A 27,928-nucleotide genomic window follows, 5' to 3' on the forward strand; every position below is an offset into this window, starting at 1 on the left:
TCTTCTGTCTGGCTTCAGGTGGTGCAGGTAGTCAGCACGTTCAGGGTTTGCCCCAGCGCCCATTTCAAGTCTCTGCACAACCTTTCCTTACTCTAATGTACATCTGCTTTTTAAGTGGGTTGTTTTTTTTTTTTTTTTAATTTTTTAAACTAAACGAGCACCCCTAGTAGTCGTTTTTGGTAGTGGTGGTGAGAGCACTGACTTTTCTATCCCTGGCTCACAGCCATTAGGGCAAGTCAAGACCTGGTAGGATTTGTTCTTAAACAGGAACAGCCCTCTTTTCCATCTGACTAAATCCTAGCACTGTTGTTCTAGCAGTCTCTGGACTATGAGTTAGCATTTTTCTAGCCTTGTCATTATTTAAACTACTCCCCTTGCTTTGTCAGCCTTTGTAGTAGAAGACTAGTTCTTAATTTCTCTGTCAGTTTCTTTGTAAAATGTCTCAATGCTGTAGAGGAAAATGCTTTTTAGTGTCAGCGGTAACTGAAGGCTAATATTTCAGGCATGAAGGAGTAGAAGGGAGAGACTACTTGACAGCAGGCTGAAAACCCTGCTGAGAAAAACCCTTCTCCTCTCAGGGAGACATCAGCCTCTGCAGTTTCCAGGCAGTGGGGAAGGAAACACGTTATGGAATCCTAAAGGGCCCGAAGAAGGCCAAAAATGGTGCTCCTTAATACCAGCCTCTGTCTGACATGGCACACAAGTGAAGAGCAGAACAAAGAGGCTTTCTGGCCCTTCTTTTGTGCTGGGTACAACCCGGCTGACACTGCTCCCTAGAAGATGCAATATCCGTAACCTGGGATGACCGGACACTAGAGTGACAGGAATTTCTGTATGAATTTAGCCCTGAAAGGTCCACTGCAAGAACTTAATAAAGGCACCATTTTGATAGTTCCCAGATGTTCTCAGAGGAATCAGTGCCGAGCCTTGCTCCAGAGGTGCTTAACTAGGTGCTGCGTGGAGTTCTGTTTGCCCTGGATAGCAGTAAACTCTCATCTGCGGAAGAGGACAGAGCACTCCGTAAGTAAATGGAAAACTGCACATAATGAATGGCGTTATGCAAGCTGTTACCTCAATAGTAAGAGTTTCCATACTTTTTTTAGGGCAGGTGCATACTAGCAATCTGCTGTTTGATGATGTTTGCAACCAAAACACTTAGCACAAAAAGTGTGCATAGCTGCCAGCTGTCAAGAATTTCCACGTTCTTGCTACGTACCACAAAGCATCTTTGCCTGCTTCTGTTCTTGTCTGTGTCCCAATAATTTCCCAGTTGCCATACCTCTGCCTTGCAGCGACACCTGCTGCCACGGGCAGACTTGGCAGAAAGCTAGTGCTTAGCTCAAAGGTGTCATTTTCTGCACCCCAGTTAATTGCTATTAGCTTTTCTAGAATATATTCCAGTTCTCTGTCTTCTTCCTGAATCTGGTGTTATTGCTAAAGAAAAAAAAAATGCCCCTTAGGCCAGCAGTTGGAACCCACACGGTGCAAATGAGCCAGTCTCATACTTGATACCCACGCTGCTTTTTGCACCACTTATAGGATAATTTAATCTTTTTTTTATTGAAGCTCCTTTACTCGACAGGTGCGGTGTGACATGTGGCTTCAGCGTGAGGAAGTGTATTGCTCAGCTTCAGATCTGATACCAAGTGCACCGTAAATTACACATCATTCAGCCATGGCAAATTGGGGGGTGCATTTGGGAATGTACACGTGTTTTGAATTGAAGTAATGATGTGGCTAAAACCTGGACTTTGCCGAAATACCAGTATTTGCTAATCAAGGTCTCGATCCATTAGTGGGGGGCTTGATCCATTAGCGAGGGGCTTGATTCCAAGCCTGTCTCTGATAACCTTCCTAATTTACATCTGGAATTGTTTGCTGCTTGCACCCGAGGCAGATTTTATCAGATAAGGTGACTCCCCTCTCTCCCCCTCTCCCCCTGTTAAATCTCTCTTAGAGCTTGTTTCTTGTATGCCCTGACCAGAAGTTGATGGGTTAGGACCAGCTGGAGAAGGTTCAGGGTAACTCACCAGTGTGAAAGGTGAATGGAAACCGGTGATCCCACTGCTTCAGCTGAAAAACGGAAGTCGGGATGAGGCTGAGCGCTTTGGAAAACGATGTCAGTAAAGTACAGATGTGTTTGAATGTCAGCTAACCCTGATTCCCCATTTCTCCCTCCCCCAAGCTGCTCTGGGGCTTGCTCTCTTAGGGTGCAGGCAGTCAGACGCAGAGGCTGGGTGAAGAGAGGTCCTGGGACGCTGGAGTTTTGTTCAGAAAGTCGTAGATCTGTCAGTCGCAATCTTTCGTGCTTTCCTCAGGCAGATTTCCCAATAGTTTGATCAAGGGTTGAGGAAGAGTAATTGGACTGGACATGCTAACTTTGGTATATGGGCTCACAGGTATGCTGCAAATCAAATGAGTTGGTGCAAAAAAATTAGCAGCCTTGCTGCTGGCTAGGAACTGAAGAGTACACCAGGAGAGAAACTTTGGTGATATCCTCTTAGATGACAGATTTTGTTAGTTTATAGTTCAGTGAAATATATTTTCCACTGTCAAAATAGATAACGTATTTCAGTAATAGAAAAATAACATTGTTTTTTCCAGCAAGAAAGTAATCCCAGCAGGGCTACACATACTATACCATGCTAATACAATTCTACTTTAATACAAAGTAGAAACTTAATATCATTCCTGAGGTGTTACTATTGCATTATCGAAACTGAATTTCAGCAAGAGCAAAATGACTGATGTTCCAAACAACATTATTAAAGTTTGCAGCAGGTCTCTTACAGACTGCAATAATAATTTAAAGGTTAGCTTGAATTATTTCTATTTTTTTTTTAATTTTCTGTACAGTTAGTTTTAATTATCTTCTCTTATACAAACATTTCTTTCTTAGCATTCTGAGTTTTAATACAACAGTGGTTTGGTGGATCTCTTTTTTGGTTTTATTTTTTCGAAATGCACGTTGCATCTTTTTGTCATTGAATGGGCGTTGTCATTTCTCTTTAGAAGAGGAAAGATTGGGAATGCCCCCGTGCGTGAAGCTGTCTCTGGAAGTAAATGTTTCTTTAAACACTGCTGCTTGTTTTCATTACATGTGAAGAAACGCGCCACGTGTGCCTGGGAAGAGAAGGGATGTAATGCAATTTACTACCTGTGCCCGTTCTTTACTCTCGAAACCAGCTGGATACCTCCTTGGGCGCAGGTGGGTGTCACCTCCTCCTGCAGAGGCTTCCTCTCGGGTTTGTGGTGGCGAGGGGTGTAGGGTTGGCGAGGACTCCTCACTGTGACCCTTGTCTGCTGCTGGAAGGAGGCAGCACCTTAGCACTGGACGTCAGGTAGCGCGCCATTCCCCGCTTCCCCGTGGCTCGAGAGCCCTTCGGACGGAGAGAGCAGCGACCGCGGCGCTGCCTCCACAGCTCCCGGGGCTCCCATCGCCCTCCCGGAGGCCCCTCTGCCTCCGTCCTGCACCTGCCCGGAGCACGAGAAGGGCTGTGAGAAACCGCTGGTGCGGGAACCTCGTGCGGCCTCGTCTGTGGTGGAGTGGCAGGACAGCGCCCGAGGTTACTGCGGATTGAGAGAAACAGCATCACCACTCCCCTTCTGTCCTTCCTTATTTTATGAGAACCTGTCCTCTTTTCTCTGTTTTCTGAATGTGTTTGTACAAAACCCGAGGAAGTCCAAGCTCTTCTGGTTACGCTTTCTACTTTGCTCTCACAATTGCTATATTTTAAGTAAAGTAGTTGCACAGTTGATGAAGCAGACCGTGAAATAGGAGGCAACGGGGCAGCGGAGCAGTAGTGGGGGAGAACAAAGACAGTAGGTGAAGAAGAGGAGATCAATTTTTTTTTGGTGCTGTGGGAGAAAGAGTGAGGCTGACAGAGGGTGTTTGTGTCTCCGTGAGCTGGTGAGATGATGTGTGCGTCTGGAAGCTGGAAGAGATGCAACGGCAAAGAGGGAGCTGTTAAGGGTGAAGACAGACAGTGAAGAGGAAAAGAACAAAGATGTGTAGCATTAGGGCTCGAGCTGTGGTGGGCACCTGGTATTCAGAGAGAGTGGTAAGTACGGTTTGAATCCTGATGCTTGAGGAGCAGAGCTCTGCTCAGCACAGCTGGCTTCGCTGAAATCGGAGACCTTCTCACGGGGTGAGGACCAGCTGCATGCAGGAACCTTTCAAAATACAGCTTACAGCAAATACCATTTTATGCCCCTCCAGACAAGCCTTTTAAAAATGTAGAAGCTGGGAGTGCGGTTGGCTACAGGAATAATTAATCACATAAAGGAAAGTTTAACCTACTTCTGTTGTTCACAGCTATCGATTTTGGTTTGCTAAAAATGCAACGTGAAATGTTTGAGATAAGAAAGCTAGCTGTTAACCCAAATTTCTGAAACTCTTTTTCTCTGCTGGGGGAATATTGAAAGTTGAACTGTGGCGTGATAGTACTCAGTTTAACCTGTGCACGAGATAAATGAAAGCACCAGGGTCTCCTCTCTCTTTTTTTTCCCTTTTTTTTTTTTTTTTTTTTTTGAACTGGAAATTGAGTGTCTTGGCTAATGCATAACCAACACAGACATTTGGAAGTAAACTAGTAAAACGCAGTGAGGAAATACTTATTTTAGGTGAACTGAGCAAAGTCTTTCCTTACACACTAATATGTGCTTGTTCTGCTGGGTTTTTTGGGTTTGATTTTGTGGGTTTTTTTAAAAAAAAAAAACCTCTCTTTAACATTCAATATGTAAGGCTCTGATCTGGGAATTCCCCTATATAGACCATGGGGAGCTAGCAGAGGACCTGGTCAAGAACGGCCGAGCAGAAGGAGAGAGAACTGAGTATCTGGGGAAGACAGGAGTTCTCTTCAGGTGAAAAGACTGACTTCCATATAAATCTTCCACTTCCGAGCCCAATAGCTGTTAATACTCTAGGCTCCAAGGGCTTATTAAAGATAAAATCCAGATTCAACGAGTGAAAGGTTTTTGTTAACATTTTACCAGCTCTTTGCTAGCAATACTGATTTAAACCAGGGCAAGTGCAGGAACACACTGCTTAAAATGAAAATGGCATGTGCACTGAGCTGGTATCTCCAGCACATCTGGTAGATAGGGCAGCATGGGACTGGCGCAGTGACTCAAATCACGTTTGAACATCCTGTCTTCTAATATTTTCTGTTGCTGATAATGAAGTGTTTATTATGGACAGAGCTTGTAAATTAAATAGGATATTGATATTCTTTTTGGCCAACGCTTGACTGATTAAAAAAAGAGATAGATTAGCTATACTTTGGATAATTTTTTCTCCCACACTTGTAAGCTCCGTTTCAGTGGAAATTTAAAAGGTTGATAATTTCCAATTAAGTAGCGACATTGAAAAAGAATCACTTGCTATAGTAAGATTCACAGCTACTACATAGTTCTTTGAGTTTTTCCATTGAACCGCTTTGAGACCAAAGAGCAACGTGATACAACGTGTAATGTATTACCATTTGAATGGGACTGTGCCTTGGGATTTTGTTTGTTTGTTTCACTGGGAATGTGTTCTCAAAGCAGACTTTTGGAATAGGCTCAGGTGTGCTAAATCTAAGATTTTATTTATCGAATGCACGGGTTTCAGCTACAAGGAGAAAATGGCCCCAGAGAAGAGGCCAGTATTTTTGTCTAATAAAGATTAAATGGTTTGCCATATGATCAAGGGGTGGCAAAATGCTCCCATATTAGCATTAATTTAGAAGGGGAAATAATGCAGTTAAATAGGAGGCAATTTAAACAAAACAAAGATCTCCTATCCAGTTTCCATGAATTCGCTTCTGAACTTCAGACATTAATATATGCTTAAATCCAGTCTCTCTTCTTCAAAATGAAAAATATGGACCCAAAGGAGAGGAAAAAGTTACTTCATTCTGCACTTTTAGCGCTGTTATCTTTGTGACGCTTTGAAGCTGAAGGCCTGTGGAAGGAATTCTGTAGCGTTTTGATAAAAATCGTCTGCAAGGCGCTGATCATCTTTGTAAGTGGAAATGAGCTATGTACAAAACCGCTGCTAAAAATAGGATTTGAATAATCCAGATGCTTGCAAGTTTTCCTAAAACACTGAGCAGTCCAAAATTTGGGGGTGGAAGTCCCTGCTGAGATTGTGCTTTTCTGTTCACTCTAAGCCTTGCTGCCTTTAGGAGGCCTTCGGGAACTGCCCGGGATGCTGCTTCAGAGGTAGAGGACAAGAGCTGTGTCCGCTTAATGTGAAGATCGATAACCAGATTGCCTTAGGGGGTTGCCTGAGGGCAGCAGGTGAACAGCATCCTCTCAGTTCCCTTTCCCATTACGCCTTCTTGTAGAATAACATCAAAACTAAGGTTTTAGCATTTCAGCATTTTCCATGGGAGAGCAAAGTGGCTAGAGAGATCTGAGGTTTTACTGATAATACATGGGTTACTAATTGGGTGGCTCTCTAAATGATATCCAAACATTGTGTTCCCCGAAACATAGTATTAAATGATGGACTTCCCTGTGTTAAAAACCTGCTGAAAGGCTGGATTTACCTCCAGTAAATTTGTAATTTTACAGTTTCAACCTTGAGTTTGCTGCTACCCATTGGGTTTTCAGGTCCCTGTTGGCTTTGCCTAAAACTGCCAGCTCCTGTAGGCATTGAATTAGGTCGTCGTACAGCGTGCACACAAAGCTGTTGGCTTTGCATCTGCTTTTCCTGTTGTAGAGATGCCTTAGATGTGGATCTGCTGAGGACTTTGGTGAACTAATGGCATTGTATTCTTCAGCTACGCTGTCAGCTGGAAAGCTGCGTCAGAAGTGTGTATCCTGAGGACAACAGGCATGTGAAATTCTCAGTGAAAATCCTTGGCAAAAGACAGGTGGTGGTGGATTTTTTTCTTGTCTCAGAGGGAGGAATGGAGGACACCTTGAACACTGGGACAGCCTGGTGTTCCTCCTGTGGACGCGTTGTGGGTGATACACAGGTCGTGTATTGTAGGTTCAGCCTCTGATGCTGTTTGCAGCCTTGCCGTGAGGAGAATCCTATCGCAGAAGTTTATTCCCCTTGAGGACATACACTCAGTTTCGATCAGTAAGCTCTAGATTGCCTCCTACAAATATTTTTACTTGGAAATTTCATCTTCAGGTTCTCTTATAGCCTCACTAAAGAGAGGTTTTGAAAGCAATGCACTTGTTTCTTCAGTTTTACGAACTGGGAAACTACTGCTATGCCACCTTCATTCAGAACCAGACTGTTTGCATATATATGGTGATTTTTTTCCGGGGAGAACAGTATTAGTTTTGCATTTGTACTATGCAAGAGGATTCAGATGAGAAATCCCATTTTGCATTCAGACTTACGGTTTCTGGTCTGGTTTGTAACTGATTTTGCCTGTCCAAATCATCTTTCTTTGTGTCCTGTGGTGATTTAATGTATCATTTTATCAAGATAACGAAAAACTTTCAAAAAATGATTGCTGTTCGTGACTTTTTCTATTGAAAATGTGGACTTACACCTTTTATATTATTTTTAAAATTCAAATATTGTGTTTTGTCCTTGGTTATGGGTTTTTCTACTCTTTTTTCAAATATGAATAACAAAAGAAAAATGTGTTTAACCAAATTATCCTGTAGATCTGATCTGTCGTGTCTGTGTTCTAACTTATACTAGCTGACCTTCTTTTTTAACAATTGGAAAACTTAGCAAAAAGAAAGTGCCTAGCAAGAATATTATTTCAGTTTTAGATTTATTCTGAGCGGCAAGGTTTTAGGATCGAGATTAGTGGTGATGCAGGCAGATAAAATTCTTTTTCTCCTGAAAGGAGCGATACGTCGTAATATCGAAAGTGTGTTCAGGTTCATCCTTTGAGCTGTGTTTTAGGTGTCGGTACCAGAGTAGCGGTGATGCAAAGCCACTGCTTCCATGAAGCCATTCTGGTTTACGTTGGTGCAAATGCCAGTGTGTGTGTGTACTTGTAGCTATTCCAAGTATGAAATAAAGCTGGTAAGACGAAGTCTACTTCATAGCTAGTTTTGTATTTCCAGTTTCTTGGGGAAACTTCCCCTGTAGCTTACCACTGCCCAAATCTGAAAGTTAAGAGAACTGAAAACATGTTGAGGTCAGTCAGGTACAAAGGAGTATAGCTGTCATAAATGAAATAATGGTATTATCTGCTCCCGATGTTTTAGACAAGTAATTCCAAGCTACTGGTTTGAATTCAGTGTTTTGAAGTACTTGCTTAATTTCAGCTAGTTTCAAAAGATGTGCCCACTTCTGGAATTAAATTGACTTGTGTTGCCTTTAAAGAATGCCCCATAAAGTTGTTTTTTTTTTTGTTCAGATGGAATACTTCTTTTTTAGACCATTTCTCTTGATGCTATTTTTATTAGTTTACTATTATTATAGTTTACTTGCAAATTAGTTGAACAATTTGTCTATTAAGAGTAGGGGAAATTATCTTATACACAAGGCTATATGGTATGAACATAGAGCAGCTGTACATTATCAAGATACTAGAAAATACATTATAAGGAGCGGTTCTACATGCACTAGGAAATTGTGTTTGCCATCTTAATTTTTCCATCTCTTGTTTCTTGTTTGTGCCTCTTTTTTGATACCTACTTCCAAACAACTTTTAGACTAAGATTATTCTTTTGGATAGTTTAAATAATTTTTCAAAGAGGTGTCGGTGCAAGTTTGATTGGTTCAGAAATTTATGCGTTGTAATATTCTAGTTGTCTATTAACAAAATTGGAGTTTCTGACTTTTATGAGTTCTGAAATTTCCTTGATGCAGAAAAGTTTTTTTGTTAGAGTATGATATAAAATGGTCATGTGGAAATCTATTCTGGGCTGCTAAGGAATGGTGTGTGTTTTAGTAGCATGAGAATTAATATATTTTGTGCTATTTAAAATAAGTGTGATTAATTTTTTGATGAGTTGCAGGCTACTGCAAATCCAATTTAGGCAAACAAAATCTGAAATATAAACATGTTAGCTGAAAAAATTTATCATAGACATGAATATGAACTTATCATGCTCATTGCTTTACACTCACAGGTTGGCTTGAATTTTTAATGCATGTTGTTTAGCGGAAGCAGACAAGACTGGTTCTGGCTGTGGTGAGGAACATGGTCTTGCTGGTGGCCAGTAGCAATAGGAGATTATTTCTTCTTCTTTGTTCCCTTGGCACAGCTGACCACCTTTTTTTGCGTATCGCCTCCCTGCCTGCCCCATGTCCTGCTCACTGTGGGGTAGGGGGGGATGATTGCACCCAGGCTGTTGCTGCTGGCGGCATTCAGTCACAGAATCACAGAATGGTTTGGGTTGGAAGGGACCTTAAAGACCATCTGGTTCGAGCCCCCCTGCCATGAGCAGGGACATCTTCCACCAGCCCAGGGTGCTCAGAGCTCCATCCAACCTGGCCTTGAACACTGCCAGGGAGGGGGCAGCCACAGCTTCTCTGGGCAACCTGTTCAGGAATGTCAGATCAACAGAAGTGCTTCTTTTCTATTTACAGTCTGATCCTTTGTGCAGATGTGTATGTTTTAATGCTAATAAAGGCGATTTCTTTTTTTCTGTCAGTTTTTTTCCATGTAGGAGTAGAGTCAGCTTGTTACTTCAGTTTGCCTGATAACAATGCTGACTGGCAATTAAAATTGCAGGCGGTTGGGGTGCTCCATCATGTTAGTAGCTGTTTATCTTCCTTCTGTCAGAAATCAATGTTGCAGCAATGGAAAATATGAAATGGAGAAATAAAAAGTTGCATGCAAACCTTGAAGTCAGGGCATGTTACACTGAATTATTAAACAATATAATTTTAAAACTTCAGAAATAAAATTGATGTTGAAGCCTCTCCGTTTCACTTGATAATCAGGTAATGGATGCAGAAACAAGCTGGCTGCACACTCCTTCGGTTGCCTTACCTCCAATTACGATTTGATGTATGGGTCTGGTTTAGGCACAGGACACTGGTAGACAGGTTGTAGTAAAGTTTTGTTAGTGAGGCACGTTGTACTTAGGAAGCAATGAAAGAAGATGGTATTTGAAAGGCAACCTGACGGGACGTGTTATGACGGATAGCCCGCGTGGTGTCTGTGGGGCGTTGATGTTTGAAGCTCAGCAGAGCCTTCATCAGCGGCCGGGGGTCACGTAGGCAACGTTTGGATGCGAGATTTCGATTACGATTGCACGTCCTCTGGGGAAGAGCCGCTGCGCAGCGCAAGCCCCAGGCACTTGCACGTTGGTCTGCAAAGCAGGATCCAGCCTGGCCCCGGGGCTTGGGAATCTCCCGGGAATTCCTGGTGGCAGTGATGAGGGTGCAAAGGTGTGATGGTGGGGAGCTCCGGGCCCTTCCCACTCTGGAAAAGGCAGGATTGAAGGCACCAGTAGGATCTCCCGCCTGCGTTTCAGCAGGTTGTTTGATTTGTGAGGATCTTTGGTTTGACAAATTAGTCTTTAAAGACATACGAAACAAATAGTTTATCGGGAAAAAAAGGCAGGATTAACGTTATGCGGTTTAGTGCATTCCCCTCCGCTCCCTTTTTTGGTTTTTTTTTGGTGTGTACCCTAACTGGTGCTTTTTTTACTGTTACCTGGTAATAATAGATGTGTGCTCAGGGCAAAAAGAAAAGCTGATTAAATGTTACATTATTTCTTCAGCTGTCGTTTTTCAAACAGAGAGAGGAAAAAAGGAGAAAATTAAAAGAATAAACTTCTTCTTGATTCTTCCCCCGGTGGCATCAAGCCACGTAGTCTTATCATGAAAAGGTCACTTAGATTTCAGTCGAAATGATAGCAGCGAGTACTCTGTTGTACTCTGTTGTACGTTTGGGCTCTTTCCCCCTGGTTTTCGCTGTGACACAGCACGGGGCCGCTCCCGCTCGCGGAGCGTGTTACAGCAACGGGCGGCAGGCAGCGCGGCGAGCACCAGAGCTCCCGGGTGTGACAGAACGGGAGAAGGATGACAGGAAAGAGAAGAGAAAATCATCTCCTAAGTGAGGGTTGTAGGAATATTAAATCTAACACCTGACAAGAGATTACTCCAAACCCAGCAGCCTTGAATATGAATCACTGTAATGAACTCTGCGTGGAAGTGTAGCTGAAGACAGTCCAGAAGCTCAGTCTAGTGAAAACATACTTGTTCTCCTGCCTCTGTCTCTGACAGCACGTTACTCCTGCTGTATTTACTGAAGTGCAGGTTTTTTTGGCTTGCAGTTGTGTTTTTTTGGTACTTAAGAATTTGTTTTCAAAAGGGTTGATCTAGTCTTTTATTCCTTCTTTTATTTCCAAAGTGAGTGTTAAGATTTTAAATTTTTTAAGAATTTTTTGTAAATTAGGATTTTGTTTTGATGTTTGTAACTTAGATTTTGTCTAAAATTAAGGGCAGGTTTTTGCCTGTGAGAGAAATTGTTGAATTTTACCTGTGTTTCATTTCTGTGTGAACTTTTGAGAGACACGTTATCTGTGTGGCTTTTGCTCAATGCTGAATCAATTCGCTGAGAAAAGAACAGCGTTTCCTAATTTGTCAGCACCTTGGTTCCTTCCTTGTATTCTCATATTTAATTGCTTAATGAATCCTACCTCTGCTTAGCTGAGATCTCTATGAAGTTTACAGCTCGAAGCAGAGTGATTAAAGAAGCGCAGCAGTTTTGTAGCAAACATATTATTATCTTACTAGATGTACAGTAGTTTTTCATCCGAGATCCATAACCCAGTCCGTGTGGAAGCAGGCTGCCAGCTCTGGTGCTGGTGATCCATTTGCTTGAGGACTCCTGGGCTGCTACGTTTTTTGTGTGGTACAGGGGGTGTAGAAGTCAGGTAGGAGACATTTGTAGCTGATGGGCCTGGCTTGGGTACACAGACAATTCAAGAATAACAACAATTGTTTTCTTTAGAGCATTTGTTAAAATTAAAATTTGTAGGTGGGCTGGAAGGGGCTCAATCCCCTAGAAAGTCCAGCGGAGGGCTACGAGGATGGTGAGGGGACTGGAGCATCTCTCCTACGAGGAGAGGCTGAGGGAGCTGGGCTTGTTCAGCCTGGAGAAGAGAAGGCTGAGAGGGGACCTAATATATGCTTACAAATATCTGAAGGGCGGGTGTCAGGAGGATGGGGCCAGACTCTTTTCAGTGGTGCCCAGCGACAGGACAAGGGGCAATGGGCACAAACTGAAGCTTGGGAAGTTCCAGCTGAACATGAGGAAGAACTTCTTCCCTCTGAGGGTGATGGAGCCCTGGCACAGGCTGCCCAGGGAGGTTGTGGAGTCTCCTTCTCTGGAGATATTCAAGACCCACCTGGACGCGGTCCTGTGCAGCCTGCTGTAGGTGACCCTGCTTCGGCAGGGGGGTTGGACTGGATGACCCACAGAGGTCCCTTCCAACCCCTACCATTCTGTGATTCTGTGTACTACTGCAGAAGGCTGACTGCTCTTGCTGCTGCTGACTGTAGCAGCCTGAATGTTCACCTGCAGCAGCAGCTTCGAAAGCACCTGTGTACCTCTTTCAATTCATTTGGAACCACAGAATATCCTGAGAGCTGGTGATGTTCTTCATCGTGCTTACTGAAAGCCCTGTGCACTGCTGCAGATTTAAAATACTGATGACAGGAGCTAAGCCTTTTCAGTTTTAGACAAATTCAGGGTAGACCTATTTTAAATAGTTACAAAGCCTCTCAGCAAGACCAGGGTCCACCTGCAAAGCAGAAAACTGTTATGGACTGACAGGTGATTTGCTAAACAGAGCTACAGATGACCAGAAGAGAGATGTCGGCAGCGCACTGTACTTGGTATTTAATAGCAGTTGCATACAGTCCTGATAACACAGGTAGAAACTCTCGGGTGGGAGGGAATAGTTTGAGACAGATAGATCTCCTAGCTCGCAATCTGCAGCCGTACAAAGCCGTGGATTTGTTAAATATGTTTTTGCAGTTTCTGCAGGACAGAGGAGAAGAGAAAGGACATAAATACAGATTATGCATTTTGTTACTGGTAGCTGGTATTTTTCATTAATGCCAAGACAAAAATGTGTTAGCCAAATGTATCAAGCAAACCAAGCAATTCTCTGCCTATCTACCATATATCATCACTTACACATTACTGCCAGCGCTCCAAGTCATTAATTAAGCAGGGTTCTCTTATGTGTAGATTATGCTGGCAGGTTAATTATGGTTACCAGGTTACTGAATCAATAAAAGAATGAGGGAAACAGATTGCATATAGGGACATGCTAAGGCAGTTTAAGGGGAGATGTCATAAATTTGAATTTAGGCAAAATCATAGATTAATTTCAAGATCTGTTTGAAAAAAATAAAAAATATTTTAAATGCTAATTGCGAGGAATAATGGAGTAAGAATAATAAAGTTGTGCTTTTCTTCCCCAGGTATGGTAAAATACTTGCTTCTCTTCTGCAAAAAGCTTCAGGACTAGTTAGCTCAGAGCCAAGACCTTCATTTTTTATTTGATATGCTGTTCATATCCTGTCTCACAGTGACAAGGAAGTTATTTATATTTTCCAAAAGAATAAATAAAATGTAATATTAATTGTTTCCATTATTTTTGTTCTGTTAGAATAATTTTTGTGAAAAACTGTTCTCTAGTAATTAGCCCTAAAATTGGCCTCTCGGTTTCGGTCACTAAAGGGAAATAGTTCACTGGTTCCTAGCAGAAGAGACACCATTTAAAAGGAAGGACATTATTCGGAAAGACTTTGGTTTCTTCATTCGCATTTGCCTATGCAAAGCTCTTTCAGAGATACCATGGGCAGATAGTATGCTCTTGATATAACTCTTCCTCAGCGTCGGAGGAGCTGAAGGGTAATTACTCTTGCTGTAATTTCAAACACTACTGGACGGAACATACGCTACTCCCAATAACTTGGGCAGCAATTATTGGCAGTGGCATGCAGTTCCCTCTTCTGTGCTCTTCCACTAAGCAACACAACGAAACTGTTGGTTTGTCAGTTATGTCTCCATTCCCTAGTTCACTTAATGACACTGGAGTCCTATCAGAAAGGAATTTGACAGATAGAGACAGTGGTAATTTGACAGACAGAGCTATTTCTGAGGAGTGGGCGTTAACACAGAATATTCAGGTTGGAAAGGTGGTAGTTGGTGGCAATGCCAAGGAGCACAGATTCACACACTGAGCTAGCGCGGCCGTGTGCTGTCGTCTCTTCTAATAACAAAAGCATGAAGTGGTACCGTGGGGCTCTCCAGCTGAGCAGGGTGGCCAAGGGCACGCGTCTCCCCTGCTGCAAGTTGGGCTGGTTGAAAAAGCTGCTGCTCCCAGTTGCATATCACAGCGTCTTCGCTGGAAGTGTTGGTCCTCCTGACCCGTCCGTCAGAGCTTGGGTGAGCACTTGGATGACCGTTCCTTAGTCTGGCTGAGGTCACAGAGGCAGGATTAACTAAAAGCATTTAGATAATGTCTTTACTTTCATTCTGACTTACGTAGGCTAGTGAGTACTTCCACGTGCTGCGCTCCTGGCAAATTTGAGGGGACTCCGATAACGGGATAGGAACCTTCTGGGTCAGAAGAGAAGGTGTATGCGAGACCTTTTGTGTTCTGGCTGACCACTTAAGTTATTCTTCCCTCTCCAAGCCCCACCATCCGTTTTGGTTCCCTTGGAAGATAACTTGTCTTTGACCCGTGTGTGACCATTAGCACTTCATCCCTCTGTGTCACTTTCCACCTTTTTGTTTGTTTTTTTTTTTAACTTGTTTAAATTGTTAACTTCTTGGACGGTCTCTCTGTTTTCACAATGCCAAGCAAAACAAAGCCCCCATCTTGTTCAGGTCATTCAGTTTCTGCTGAAACAACTAATGAGGTTTTGTATGAGCAGTTGCAAAGTGCCTAGAGACTGCTAGATTTGCCCACGCAGTTGCCGTGCTGCACCTTGGCCAAACTGTTGTTTGTAAAGCAATTTTGTCTCTAATGTAGAAGGCACTGTATAAAATCAGTTCCTATTATCTTTTCATAGAGAATTTTCCATCTGAATTGTGAGCTTGGAATTGCTGACTGTCTCCTTAAACACTTCCAGATAATAATGATACATGTTCTTCCAGCAAATATATATCATTACTTTTTGTCAAGCAAGGCTTAGAAATAATATGATATACTGGCCTCCAGCCAATCAGTTAATTACCTGCTAGTTACTTAAAGCACCTGGGGCTTTGGTTCCTTCCAGTGTAAGTAATTAACTTTCTGGTAAAGGATCAGTACCTCATAAATAGTTTCTCTAAATAACTTTACAATGCTACCAAAGCTAAATTTGTTTTATTATTATTTAGTCCTCTTTATAAGAATAAATATGTGGGGGGCAGCTTTAAATTGCAGTTATATAAGGCAACTATTTCTATATGAGATGTCAAATAGTAGCTCCATATCCTTGTGAACAGCAAACTACTGTCATAGACCTGTTACTTCGGCACCTTTGGGTCTTTGGGAGAGTCTCGGTAGTTTTACATGTACCAGACTGCTTGAAGACTGATTTGTTTTGTAATACTTAGTTTGTTCTGGTTTTTTGGTCATGTTGTTTTAAAATAATAAAATGAGGTGAAAAGAACTTAGGTCAGGCTTTACTTGTCATAAGTCCATTGAGATAATTTACAGTAGTTAAGGCTCTGGCTGTCTTAGAGTAATTGAGACAGATAATAGACTCTTTCATCTCTCTCCTTCTGTATCTCATCCCTTCTTTTTTTCCCAGAAGTCAGAAGTGACTTATTTGCTTAAAATGTGGGAGAATAGCTATAAAAATCAGTGTTCTCAGAAGGAAAAAGCTGGGACTGTCTTTGGCCTGGGAAACATCCTTGAGGCAGGTTCTGTACCCGAAGTTAGAAAACTATATTTCTGCAGCCTTCTTATGGTTTTGGTTGTGAAGAGTGTCTCAACTGATGAATTGCTTTTGCAGCTCGAGGGAAGTGAAGAGATTCTGCAGTTGCTTAGGTCCTAGGGCTTTCTTAGATGCCTTAAATCTGCTCAATAAACCAATGGCCCAGATAGCTAATTTAAGGACTGATATTACACACTCTTCTAGCAATGGACCATTACTAAATTTCACGTGAGCTGAAATCCCTGAGAGAACTTAACAAATATGCCCAGGTGAAAGGAATTACATGGATCCAGTTTCAGCTGTAACCTCAAGTGAGAGGAGAAGTTAAAAGCTTAAAGTCAAATCCAGCAGGGGGGAAAAGGACGTTCTTCTTGTCTTGTGATGTTTGTATTCACCAGGATGCGCGAGGAACCTGACAAGAGCCTGAACCAGTGAAGCCCCATTGCAAGTGGCTGGCCAGCTACTGTAATTCAGAAATTATCTCAGCTAATAAGATTTGTCAGGATCAAATCTAGTGCAGCTTGGCTTGTTAATATGGGTTTGGATGGTGGCTGGAAGGAGCAGGCGAAGTAGGATAAGGAGACAGAGAAGGGCACGATCTGCACAAGAAGGCTGAAGAGAGGTAGTGCTTGCCATAGTGGGTACTGTTAATACGATGGACAGGAGAGAACAGGGGTCACTGGAGCAGGAGCTGTGCCGGAAGAGATACCGAGCAGTGCAATGCTAGTTCTCCTGTCCTGCACGTTCTTGCAGCCTGCAGGGAAAAAGCTGCTGTACCCAAAGCTACCTGTGATGAACTGGGGGCTTTTGTGCTGCCCTGCGTGCTGCTTTTTTATTCCAAAAGATCTCAGCCGAGGTCGCATGGTACTGCATGGTGGATATACCCATACAGAACATTCCCTGTGGTGGAAGTTCAGCAGCCAAATAAGAGAAAGAATGGCTTAAAGGTGAGAGCAGATACAGAGATGAACTTTGTTGTCCCAATATGTATAGGCTGGGTAAGTTGATGGTTTAGGTAGAGGGAGAAGCAGATTGCCTGCCCAATGAGTGCCAAAAGGAAAAATGTTAAGTTTGTATCACTGCTGAGAGGTGGTTCTGACTGAGAAATAAACACCAAAGCAAAGAGCTTTAACTGAAAATTGATTCTCAGCAGCTTGAAGTGCCTGATCTGATTGTTTATACCTTTTCTTTTTCCCAAAACTTGAGCAAGCTGTTCCTTTGCTTTGTCTCTTCTACTTTCCCCTCCTCCCCCACGATCCTCTGACTTTCAGCCCTCTCGGGTCTATCAGGCAGTGTCTCCTTGCCTGCAGACCTGGAAGGAACGCTCTGCTCTAGTGTAGAAGCGACAGCTGCTTTTGTCTTCCATGCTACGGTTATCTGACTTGTGCATCTCCAAGCAAAGCTGATAAAGACTGCTAAGACAAGATGGTCATTTTCAATCTTCAATAGCTTATTGTATTTAAATATCTCACGAAAGAACTGTGTTTCAGTTAAATGGTGATTAATGGGGATGCGTATGAATAAATTATATGAATTTATATCTGATTTTGTAATAATAGTGTTAGACTTTTCTCTTACTTACTCCTATAAAAGGATCAAAAGAGAACAGCGTGTCTGTGCTTGTTTAAATCAATTGGAATCAGTGGCACGTGCCCTTTGCGGTCCCCAAGTTACGTGTAAGCACTGGAAGTGGTTGTGGGTTTGTTCCTTTTGTCCCAGGGTAGTTCAGGATTTACCTACCTGATATCAAGTGATTCCAACAATCCGAGGAGCAGTATAGCAACTGTAGCAGACATCATTTTTTGTGTCATAGGAGGGAAAAAAAAAGAGAAAACGGGTATTGTCGTGCCCAACTATTTCTTCCTCAGTTTTTATGCAGGTCATTATAAAGCCACCACTGTGAACTTTCTGCCTGGGTGAGAAGATTCGTGGGTTTAAGGTGCAAGTTCCCACTTGGTTAGACAAATACATGTCCCACATGGCGCCTGGCCCTTTGCAGGTTTTGAATGCCTGCACCCCGTTTAGTCTAAGCTGACTGAGTGGTAGGTCAGGATAGGTAGGAATAAGCTCTTTGGAAAGCACAGTGGCACAGTCAGATGGAGATTGGCACCAGTAGAGTAAAACCAGTTCAAAGATCTATTTAGAGAAAGAAGGGAAGGAGTCAAGTCTAGGAAGCTAAAAGGCGTAGGAGATCTCAAGTGTATTCCCTAGGCTGCAACGAACACTGTGTTTACACGGAAATGTCGGTAATGGAGTAACTGGATGTGGTTTTTGGTTTTTAATGCCAATGCATTAATGTTCTGTTTCTTCGCTTGCAGCCACACTGAGAGCCTGCGCTGATGGAGGTGCCAATTATCTCTATCACATCACAGAAGGAAGCCGGGACAGGTACGTTAACGATAAACTTGAAGTCATTGAAGTCAACTCTTCTCAAAATGAAAGTAAAATATGGAGGAATGGGATCTGTTCAGTTACTGAAATAGCTCTCTGCTCTGTGCATGGTACTTTAACAAACTGTGGCAGGTAGTATAATTTTGGGGGTTTTTTTATTATCTGTAATTCCTGTTCCAAGTTTTAAAAACAGACACGTAGCCTAAAATATCCTTTTTTCCTTAAGCCCACTGGTCTTTTTCCTCTTGTTTATAGCTCTGCTTTCAGCCTGTCTTATTTTACGCATCCATCAGTGCTAGGCCTGTGATGCAGCCTCTGAAAAAACTTGCTGTGCCCCTAGCAAGGGTTGAGTAGAGGAACGTCTTATGCGTCCCACCGGGAGCAGAAACTAACCATGTCCTCTTCATTCTTCTCATGAGGCCGTAGAGAAAATTGCTTGCTTTGTGAAGTGAGATGGGTAATAAAACAGGAAATCTTCTTTCTGAATTATTTCTGCATTAGTGTCAGGGTGTCATACGTGACCAAAGGCAAGTACAAAGGTTGTCTATAAATGTATATGCTAGGTAAGGAAATGAGACTGAAAGGGGAATATGTTCTTGTTTTCTCTAATGGCATTTGAAATCATAAAAATTTGCCAGTTTCTGCCCCAGAAGTGCTGAGCTGGGATTGTGATGCAAAACACTACATTCAAGTGGTTTCTCATTTTTGTACTACAGCCGTGGAATGCTGTGTAATTCAAGGTTATTAAGGATCCTTTGTGCTTCTCTTTAGGTTTTTCAGTTGTTTTGAACAAGAATTCATAAAGAAGTAGTTTAGTAAAAGCAAGTAGATTAATAAAGCCGAGTCTCAGGACAAAAAAATAGACAGGTATTTGGTAGAACTTACAAACTTAGTAACAGTTTTGTTCATACAGCAAAATTTGGCACATATTTTGTGTTTTATCTCGTGGCAAATGCATGATGGAGGCCAAGGGAAGCTCAATTTTCTCCTGTCCTTCAAAGCAAAGACCACAGCTGGAGAAGGCGGCTGTAGTCTTAAAGTAAAAGTTAACTTAAAATTTATTTCTTGGTCACTTTTGAGAAGTTTGATGTCTGAGATCTGTGACTGCTAAAACTGAGACTGGAGTCTGTCAAGCCCTGCTTACGGTTGTAGGAGTATTCCTTCCATCATCGTCTGTTTCTCTTCTAGTGGTTGCTCACAGAGCTGACCACAACACAATCCTGAATTCAAATGGAAAGCTGTTTGACCTGCAGCAAGCAGTTCTCTTTGATGGTGATGTTTTCCATAGAACGACATTTTAAAGCTTTCATTTTACCATCTCCTGTAAGCCATTCATCTCTTCTGCATAACTTTATGTTCTTATTAAATAAATATAATTCAGGGGAAAAATGGATGATTATGCCTTGATTGAATAGTTCTATCAGTCTTACATACTTGGCCCTTGGAGTATTCTTTTTCTCTCTCTCTTCTTCTCATCTTAATTGCTTTGTGTAGGTATATTTTACCTTCAAAGTGATTCTTTTGAAACATAAAAAAGACCTGCATAATTTTGATTTTTGTATTTAAAGAAATCGTTCTGCTGGAAAGAATATTCATTTACTTCTCTGAAGTATTTTCCCTCAAATTCCCTGTCCAGTGTTATTAAAGAGCTATCTACTCAGACTCTACTGACATGCTAATAATTTTTTTAATGCTGTCTTAACCTTCTGTTTAAAGGTCTGTTTTACTCAAGGCCCTGATATCTAATTGTGTTGTATCAAAACCTAAAAACTATAGTCCTTTAATTCTAGAGAGATTATTATATCCAAGAGATATAAATAAAGAACTTGATTGATTGGGTGGGGTGGGGGGGGGCTTGATTCTCAGTGACACCAAAGTGTCTTTTTACTGCTCTGGCAGTGTGAAGAAATTTTTAGAATGAGAATAAATTCTAACATTCTGGGAAAAGGACAGTTTGCAATATGGGACTGTTGTAGGATGTCTTCCTTTGGAGAAAAGTGAAGTAGTTGTTACTGTTTTGAATGGCCCATTTCCAAATCCTAGAAAAATATAGAGCTAAAAACGTCCTCAAGAGATCCGTCCTTCTTTCGCTCTGCATTAAGGTGAAGACAAAGCTGTCTATTCCGTTCCTGATGCATACACAGTTAGCTGGTTCTTAAAAATCTTCAGGTGGGAGCCCCCCACCCCCATCCATCTTCCTCTGCTTTAGGCTAAAATATGCCCAGCTTGTCTGGTCTTTCTTCATCAGTCATCTTTTCTTACTGCTCTGATTGGCCTCTCCTCATTTAGTTCGTATCTGTCTTAGAGCTGTGGCTGAAGCCAGGTGAGATGCTCTGCAGGAGACTTACCCAGTTCTGAACAACTCTTTAACTTGCTTCTCATGTTAAGTCGGCCGATGCTGTGGAATGAAAGCGGCAAGAGCAGATTCAAGGGCCCCCATTTCCCATCTCCATCGCTTTCCTGTTTCCTCCATTGGTGTCTTGACTTGTTTCTGTGCTGGAGTGGTTCACCTATTCCCATCAAGCGAAGGAAGCTCTCACCTTCCTCTCTATAGCACTGGTGCAGGCTGGCTTAGCCATGTGACTTCAGGTCATGAAAGTAACGTAAGTAAGATGATACATGTCTTCATCTGTGTTTGTGGTGTCATTTTTATGATGTGTTTGGTTGGTTTTCCCAGAAGTTTCTCTATAAACTAGCTCAGCAAATCTGAATTGCAATTATTCTTGTTTATAAACAAGCCAACCAACCCCAGAAAACTTTCATTTTTGTAACTACTAATGAGGAGAAATCATGCTGTTTTTTTCAATGATTTGTTAAAACAAATTACCTTTTAGAACAGGAGGAGTAGGAAGAGTAACCAAAAGGGCAGGAGGACTGTTCCTTAGAGAGGCCCGTCCTTGGGAGCGGTCGGTGTTGGGGACAGAGGAAAGGCAGGAGGGGAGAAGGGGTGGACTCCAGTGCTCTGTTGCATTTCCCTCTCTGGCTCTACAGCCCAGAAAGGCTATTTTCCTTAGACAGTGTTTTTTCTTTCTTAACATCAGTTCCCACTTAGAAATAAGGATTACTGCTAAACCATTCTTGATTGCTAAACATTTGCAGCTAATCAGAGTTAGAGGTGAATTACTGATCTTTATGGGTTTTTTGCTCTGCCTTATTCTGTCTGCCCTGCTGTATTTCCTTGAGTCACTATGAAGCACTGTTATCCACTTCAGAGTTAGGTTGTTGCTTTTCTGTATCACGCTACAGCAACTTCTTTCTCAACACGTTCTGATTAAATCTTAAGGCATCGATTAGCCTGCGTGTCACTGGCTTTGGGGTATATGAAGGTGAAGACGCATCGAAAACTATCATTGTATTGGCACCTGTAAAAACAATCATTAGTACTTGTGTCTCAGATGCTATTTTCCAGAGAGATGTCAAATCCATTGTGTACTCGGGTTTTGCAACATTAAGAGCTTCAGGTCAAAGAGGGAAGCGGTGTGCTCTGTAAGAGGAAGGATAATCCTATCGGGAAAAATACTGGCTTTCTGGGGTTCTGTTTAGTATTTCAGTATATCAGAGTTACTGTATGACATTAAGTGGGTTGCCTGCAGTCGCTAGGAACATCACTTTTGCTACACATCCAGTTTCTTTCTGTGAACTGCATAACATATAAGAGTGAAACTGAAAAATGGTTGTGTATTTTGATGTAGCTTTTTCTATATATAAAACATACATAAGGTGAACTTAGGTGATGCACAAAAACAGAGTTGCTACTGTATAATTCTTCTCTGAACTTGGCATGCTGAGAGGCAGCTCCAAGAAGCTCCATATATGTGTTAGAACATTGGGAACAAATTGTGTAAACATTTCCAGTTGATGCAGCTGCTACGTTTCAAGCACGGACCTCAAAAAATCTGTTTAGAAGCATCTTATATTAAGGAATAGATTGCTACATAAAGTTTGTCTTTCAGTGACACCCCTTTCCCTCATCCCCAAGGATTTAAATAAGCCATTTAGTCAGAATGAATCAAGGGTATTGGTTTTAAGGTGATGTTGCTTCTTTAATTTGGATTTAACAAATTCTTCTATGTCCTATGCTTTCGTTGAAAAGCTGAAGCGGAAAAAGAAGTCTTAATTGTACAGCTTTTACAGCTTATACTTACTGAGCTTTGTACTTGTAAGTATCAATGAATAAATTTAGACATATCCCAACCTTTTCAATGCTGACTGCTCCTGAGGAGTTTCTTGTGCTTCACGTGCCTGGAAATGGTTTCCAGGATTAGGTGCTCCGTCACCTTCCCAGGGATTGAGATGAAGCTGACCAGCCTGTAGTTCTCTGAGTCCTTCTTGAAGACAGGAGACATTTGCTTTCCTCCAGTCTTCAGGCACTTCTGCCAGTTGTCATGACTGATCAAAGATTATAAAGAGTGGCCTTGCAGTGACATCAGCCAGCTCCCTCAGCACTCATGTGTGTTTCCCATCTGGGTGCATGGACTTATGTATGTCCATTTTGCTTAAGTATTCCCTGACCTGATCCTCTTCTACCAAGGATACATCTTCCTTTCTCCAGTCTTTCCTCCTGGTCTCTGATGCCTGGGATCCTTGAAGGCTTGTCTTGCTAGTAAAGACTGAGGCAAAGAAGGTATTCAGTACCTCAGCCTTTTCCATGTGCTGTGTAACCAGGTCCCCTGTCTCATTAAGCAATGGGCCCACCTTTTTCCTAGTCTTCCTTTTGTCACCTATGTACTTGTGGAAGCCCTTCACATGGTCCTTGACAGTCCTGGCCAGAATCAATCCCATTTGGGCTTTAGCTTGCCCAACTTTGTCCATCCCCAGGCAGAGCTCCATGCACTCCAGCTGCTCTCTCTGGGCATCTCCTCGTCCTCATCTTCCCATCCTGTCCTTCCCAAAGAGCCTGCATCCCCTTATCGCAACACTCCATCCGTGTTTCCATGTTCCCAACAAGTCTGTAGCTCTGCAACTGCACACAGATCTCTAACTCGCCACATTTTTAACTATGTTGCATGCATTCTCCAGGGCCTTATTTTGCCTCAGAAGTCTGAAAAGGAAGCAGTAGGCTTAACCTTTGAATAAGAAGACTAGGCTAGTGTAACTTCGCTCAGGAAAAGTAGTTGCATATTTGCTTGCATGAAAGGTGGAAAGACAACTCATAATGGAATTGCCTGTAGATTTTTGATGGCTTCATGTGTGCATTTTAGCGATTAGTGAGGACGAGTTGTGCCAATTCGTCAGCCACCCTGTATTCCTTTTGTTGGCAAGTTCAATTGACCATTTATAATTTACACTGAATTTGCTTAACCTTACCAACCACTGTCTCCATTGTCAAGATCATTAAAAAAACCCAAAACAACATCAGGGCAACAGCTAGCAATACCCATAAGTAAAATGAGATCTTTTGTCTTGTGTCCTGAATAACCTGCTACTCATGGAAAAGTGTGTCCGTAATAGGACTGTAGAGAGAGAAATTCATATATACCTCACTGTGTTCCATATTGAATTAGAAATAGGGTACTTAGGAAGGTAATTAGCCATTGATGTAGCTTAACGTAAGGTTGAGAGGAATTCTTTGCTTGAACTCTGCAGATTAAACTGGATATTGTTTTTAAGCTGTCTTACATTCAGGCAAAATTTAGGGCACTGATGCGGAAAACGTTGGATGAGATTTTCTGAGTATAGAGTTCTGCTAGAGGAGTACAATGGTCTTTTCTTGTTTTTAAAATCTATTCATTTGTGTTTTGGGGAGGATGCGAGACAGTTATACATGTGAAGTTTTTGCTTTGTTAATGTTGATATAAGGATGTGTTTCAGTAATGTTTAAAAAGAAAATTGGCCTCTGAAACAGTGAGGTCAAAGCTATTTGAAATGGATTTCCCGTTGCTGCTGCTGGTGAAGAGTTCTTTGAATTGAGGGATTACAGTCTGAAAGCTAAGACAGTTGAAAGCTTAGGCAGTGCTTTATTTGTCAGAAGGCTTAAGGAAATCTTTTACATCAGACATTTTTGCCTGACCTAAAAACTGTAGCAGTGTTTAAAGATTAAAATCAGGATCTTGAGTTTATCCTAATAAATTCTGCAGCAGTGTTCAGAATACCCATCCCTATCCACAGACTGCTCCTGTAGGAAATACCTGACTTGGGATCCATTTTAAAATCTTAGCTTACTTTAGAAAACCAGGCATCAACAAATTTCAAAAAACAAAGCAACTTACCTCTCAGTGTTTGGCAAGATGAATCCATTTGGAGTTACATAATGTGTTTGTTTCAGGTAGTGCAGATGAGAAATTCTCAAGGTACATTAAGATCATCTAGTTTTTGGCTTTTTCATTTATATCTTCAATTTAATTACTTTCACTCGATTACATTTTCAAATACATTTCTATTCCAGTAGCCGTGCACTGTAAATATAATTCAAAGTTTGTTTCAGAAGCAATGAAGAGTTAAGATGTCAAGAGATACTCATTGATTCAGTCCTCAATTTAATCCAAGATTAGCTGCCTGTACAGGCAGGTGTTTCCTGAAAGTACCAGGGCAATAACGTCCCTAAGCATATCAGGCTTGTTGGGTCTGAATCAAATGCTCACAGAAATGATGAGAGGTGAAAATCACGGGTGGGTTTTTTTTACGGCTGGGTTCCTCTTGATGTTAAAGAGCTTCTTTAACTCCAGAGATTCTTCTGGAGTTATTGACTTAGTCACTATAGTACTTTCTTTCTATTCATTTAGTCATCAGATTCTATAAAGGAAAAATCTGAGTGTTACGTAGTCATCGTTTGTATTCACTGGAGACTTTTGAGAAGGGTGGCAGAACCATGTTTTGCAGATCACACGAAGTGGAGATGTATTTTGAGGGAGACACCAGCAACCAGCTGTAAAAGCAGTTTTACAGCTGGGTTTGCTTGGAAGTTGTTCTAATTGTAGTTACTAATATATTCCATAAACCGTAACAGAAAATGGACAAGTGCTTTTCTACAATCCCCTCAACCTGAAAATCAAATAGCAGATTATCATCTGATTTAAAAAAAAGAAATTAAAAAAGCACATGGGCTTATAAATATTAGCAGAATTTAGTTGAATTTAAGTTACTCTTTATGTTGAATTTGTTGCTTTTGCTAGTCAAGAGAATTTATAGAACAATAGTAATATTTGTAACTAATAATGATGGGAGATGACAGTGTTGCCCATTGCTGTGACTCCTGAAAGTGAGATCTCTGTTAGAAAGAAGACTTAGTTTCCTCGTACTCTTACAGAAGCTATGAAGCAGCTAGCTTTTCAAAGTACAGGGATGTACACGGATGCATGCATGCCTGCTTTTATTTCAGAAAACCCCAAAAGTAAGTTACTGCCTTAGTACAGGACCGTGCTTTCTTTACAGGAGAAGAGTCAAAAAAGAAAAGCACTCTTAGACAGAACTTCTGGATAGGATTCACCAAGTGGCAGAGGTAGATGTAACAGGTTTCATCTAGAGTAAGAGTGAGAGTATTGTCTGCTGGTTAAAATGGAGAACTGGGAATCAAGAGCTTTGTTTTATTCTCAGTTTGCTCAAAGTCATGCAGAGAGTTACCAAATCATCTCAGATTTTCAGTCAGTCACCTTTAAAATGCAGGCAAAGAAGAAGAGCTAAATTGCTGTCCTTGTTCATGTGGTCTCATCAAAGTTTCTGGTATTTCCTTGTCCTATTTATTTAATAGGAAATGTTTCCTAAGTCCTGAGCTGAGCCAGATATTCCTTCTGAAATCAGTATTGAACAAGGAACAGCAGGTCCTAGGTGGAGGCAGACTTGATCTCCACTAGCACTTCAGGCACCTGCACATTTTGGCATAAATCCACAGATGTTGGGTTTGGGTTTTTTTTTCATACCTGAGGACATTCAACGATGGCATTGTTTTAGCCACATCGACAGACCTAAGTGTGAGACTCTGCTTTTCTGAAATGATCCTGATCTTGTTAAGGAGTAGATGGGAAGGACCATGATGGAAGTCGAGGGAGGTGGAGTGAGGAGTGAATACGAGACAGATGGACAGTTTGACACTGGCTGCCAGTGAGGTGCTCTGCCCATAGAACTGCACTGTCCCAGTCAGAGCACCACAAGCCAAGTTACAGTTGCCAACCAGGAAAGTAAAGGGTCATGATTTGTCCAGAACAGTAATTCTGGAAAAAACAGGAAAAGAAGTGGCTAAGGAAAGGAGAGTATAGGGACACTTTCAGTTAATCCCAGGTCTCTCAATCAGAGGGTTTGTATTGCTTCAGCTTCTTCTTCAAATAGCCGTATCTGTGCCCCTGGTGTACTGTAAGTAGAGGAATGTCATCGCCATCTGGGTGATTTCTGGCTTTATGACATGGTAAAAATCATTTATGGCCACCCCGATGCTAAAAGTTAGGACTTTGTAGTGATAAAATATCTGTGCATTGAGTCACCGCTGGAAAACGCAGCTCAGAAGGGAGTCCTGAGCTGGCCTAAGAGCACTCTGCACTTCGTAGTGTTTCAGTTCGTTGTGCCTAAGGGGTAATTCTCAGGATCCAGGGAAAGCTGATGCTGTGTGTAGCGTTAGGGTGAAATGTATGCCTGTGGTTTTTCTGGATCTCTGAATATCCATACAAGTGAAGGATTAGGCAATGCTTACTTTTATGGAGCAATACTTTTTACAAGTGTTTGGGGTGGGCTGGGCGGTGGGAGTTTTGCTGTGTTTGAAACAAAGCAAAACTAAGAAGTTCTTACAAGCCTCAAACCAGGCTGGGTCTTTGCTGCAAAAGTACTTGTCATTTAAAATTTAAAATACGACCTTTATATTGAATATGACAAGAGCGAGCTTAGATTTGAAAGAAGCCCCATTAAGACTAAGAATGCCAAGATCAGCATTTGGTCTAGGAGCACAGAAATACATGTGCTATCGATGCCGTAAAATGAATGCAAATAAATGACCTGGAAGTTGTCTGATCTGCACTGTTGCCCTTCAGAGATTTAGGGAAGGATTACTAGTGCTGTAGCACCTGTTCACTTTTTCAGCTACTTTTTTTCATAGTCTAGAAAATTCCTGGAGAAAGCGGCTATAGTCCCTTCCAGGTGACTTCAAGTTACGGAATATTACATAATGGGACTGAACACAAATAGCACCCGTAGATAAGTTATTCAGATTAGTTTTTGCTGTCTCTAAAATGCTCCTTCAGTAAACTTCTTGGTGATTCTTGGGGCATAAACATATTCTGTATGTTTATTTCTTGGCTTTCTTTCCTATTCCCTTTGTTCACTAAACCCTGCTCTCTTTTTATAAATATGTGAAAGTCGGAAGTTCTGACTTTTAACAATTTGCATTCAAATGGGCACCTTTATTTTGAGAACAGATGATTGTACGCTTCAAATCTGTTTAAATTTAGTGTTAGTAAAGCCAGTGGCTTGCAAATGGGGGACTCTAGAATACAATGAGAAGTAAAACTTTAAAATATAAATCGATTTATCTTTAAACTATTTTTCCAAGTTCTTCTGCGAAGATTAGTTTTTAAATCTAATTGTATTCCAAGAGTGTTTCTGTTTTACAAATGAACTCTTTCAGCTTTTCATTTGAAAATGTTTTGTGCCACAGTTTTCACACAAAATGCTATCAAGAACAAGGAACTGTGTTCTCAAACTATGATCAAGGCTACCTATTACAGTTGATAAATAAGAATAGTTAATAAATTAACTATTTAGGGCCAAGTGATGAGTAGTACTCTGTGCCTCTTCTGATGAGGATGA

The 27,928-nt window shown here is 41.6% G+C and overlaps 1 protein-coding gene across 3 annotated transcripts in view; it reads left to right on the plus strand.

Moving 5' to 3' along the window:
- Window positions 1-27,928, plus strand: part of TPK1 (thiamin pyrophosphokinase 1) — a 437,279-nt gene that overhangs the window by 106,799 nt on the left and 302,552 nt on the right. For all 3 annotated transcript variants that reach the window (XM_075418557.1, XM_075418558.1, XM_075418559.1), the window contains one exon: window positions 18,127-18,196. In XM_075418557.1, the coding sequence (XP_075274672.1) occupies window positions 18,127-18,196 (70 nt within the window). The remainder of the gene's footprint in view (window positions 1-18,126; window positions 18,197-27,928) is intronic.

The sequence above is a fragment of the Opisthocomus hoazin genome, chromosome 4 (assembly GCF_030867145.1).
Source record: "Opisthocomus hoazin isolate bOpiHoa1 chromosome 4, bOpiHoa1.hap1, whole genome shotgun sequence".
Classification (NCBI taxonomy): Eukaryota; Metazoa; Chordata; class Aves; order Opisthocomiformes; family Opisthocomidae; genus Opisthocomus; species Opisthocomus hoazin.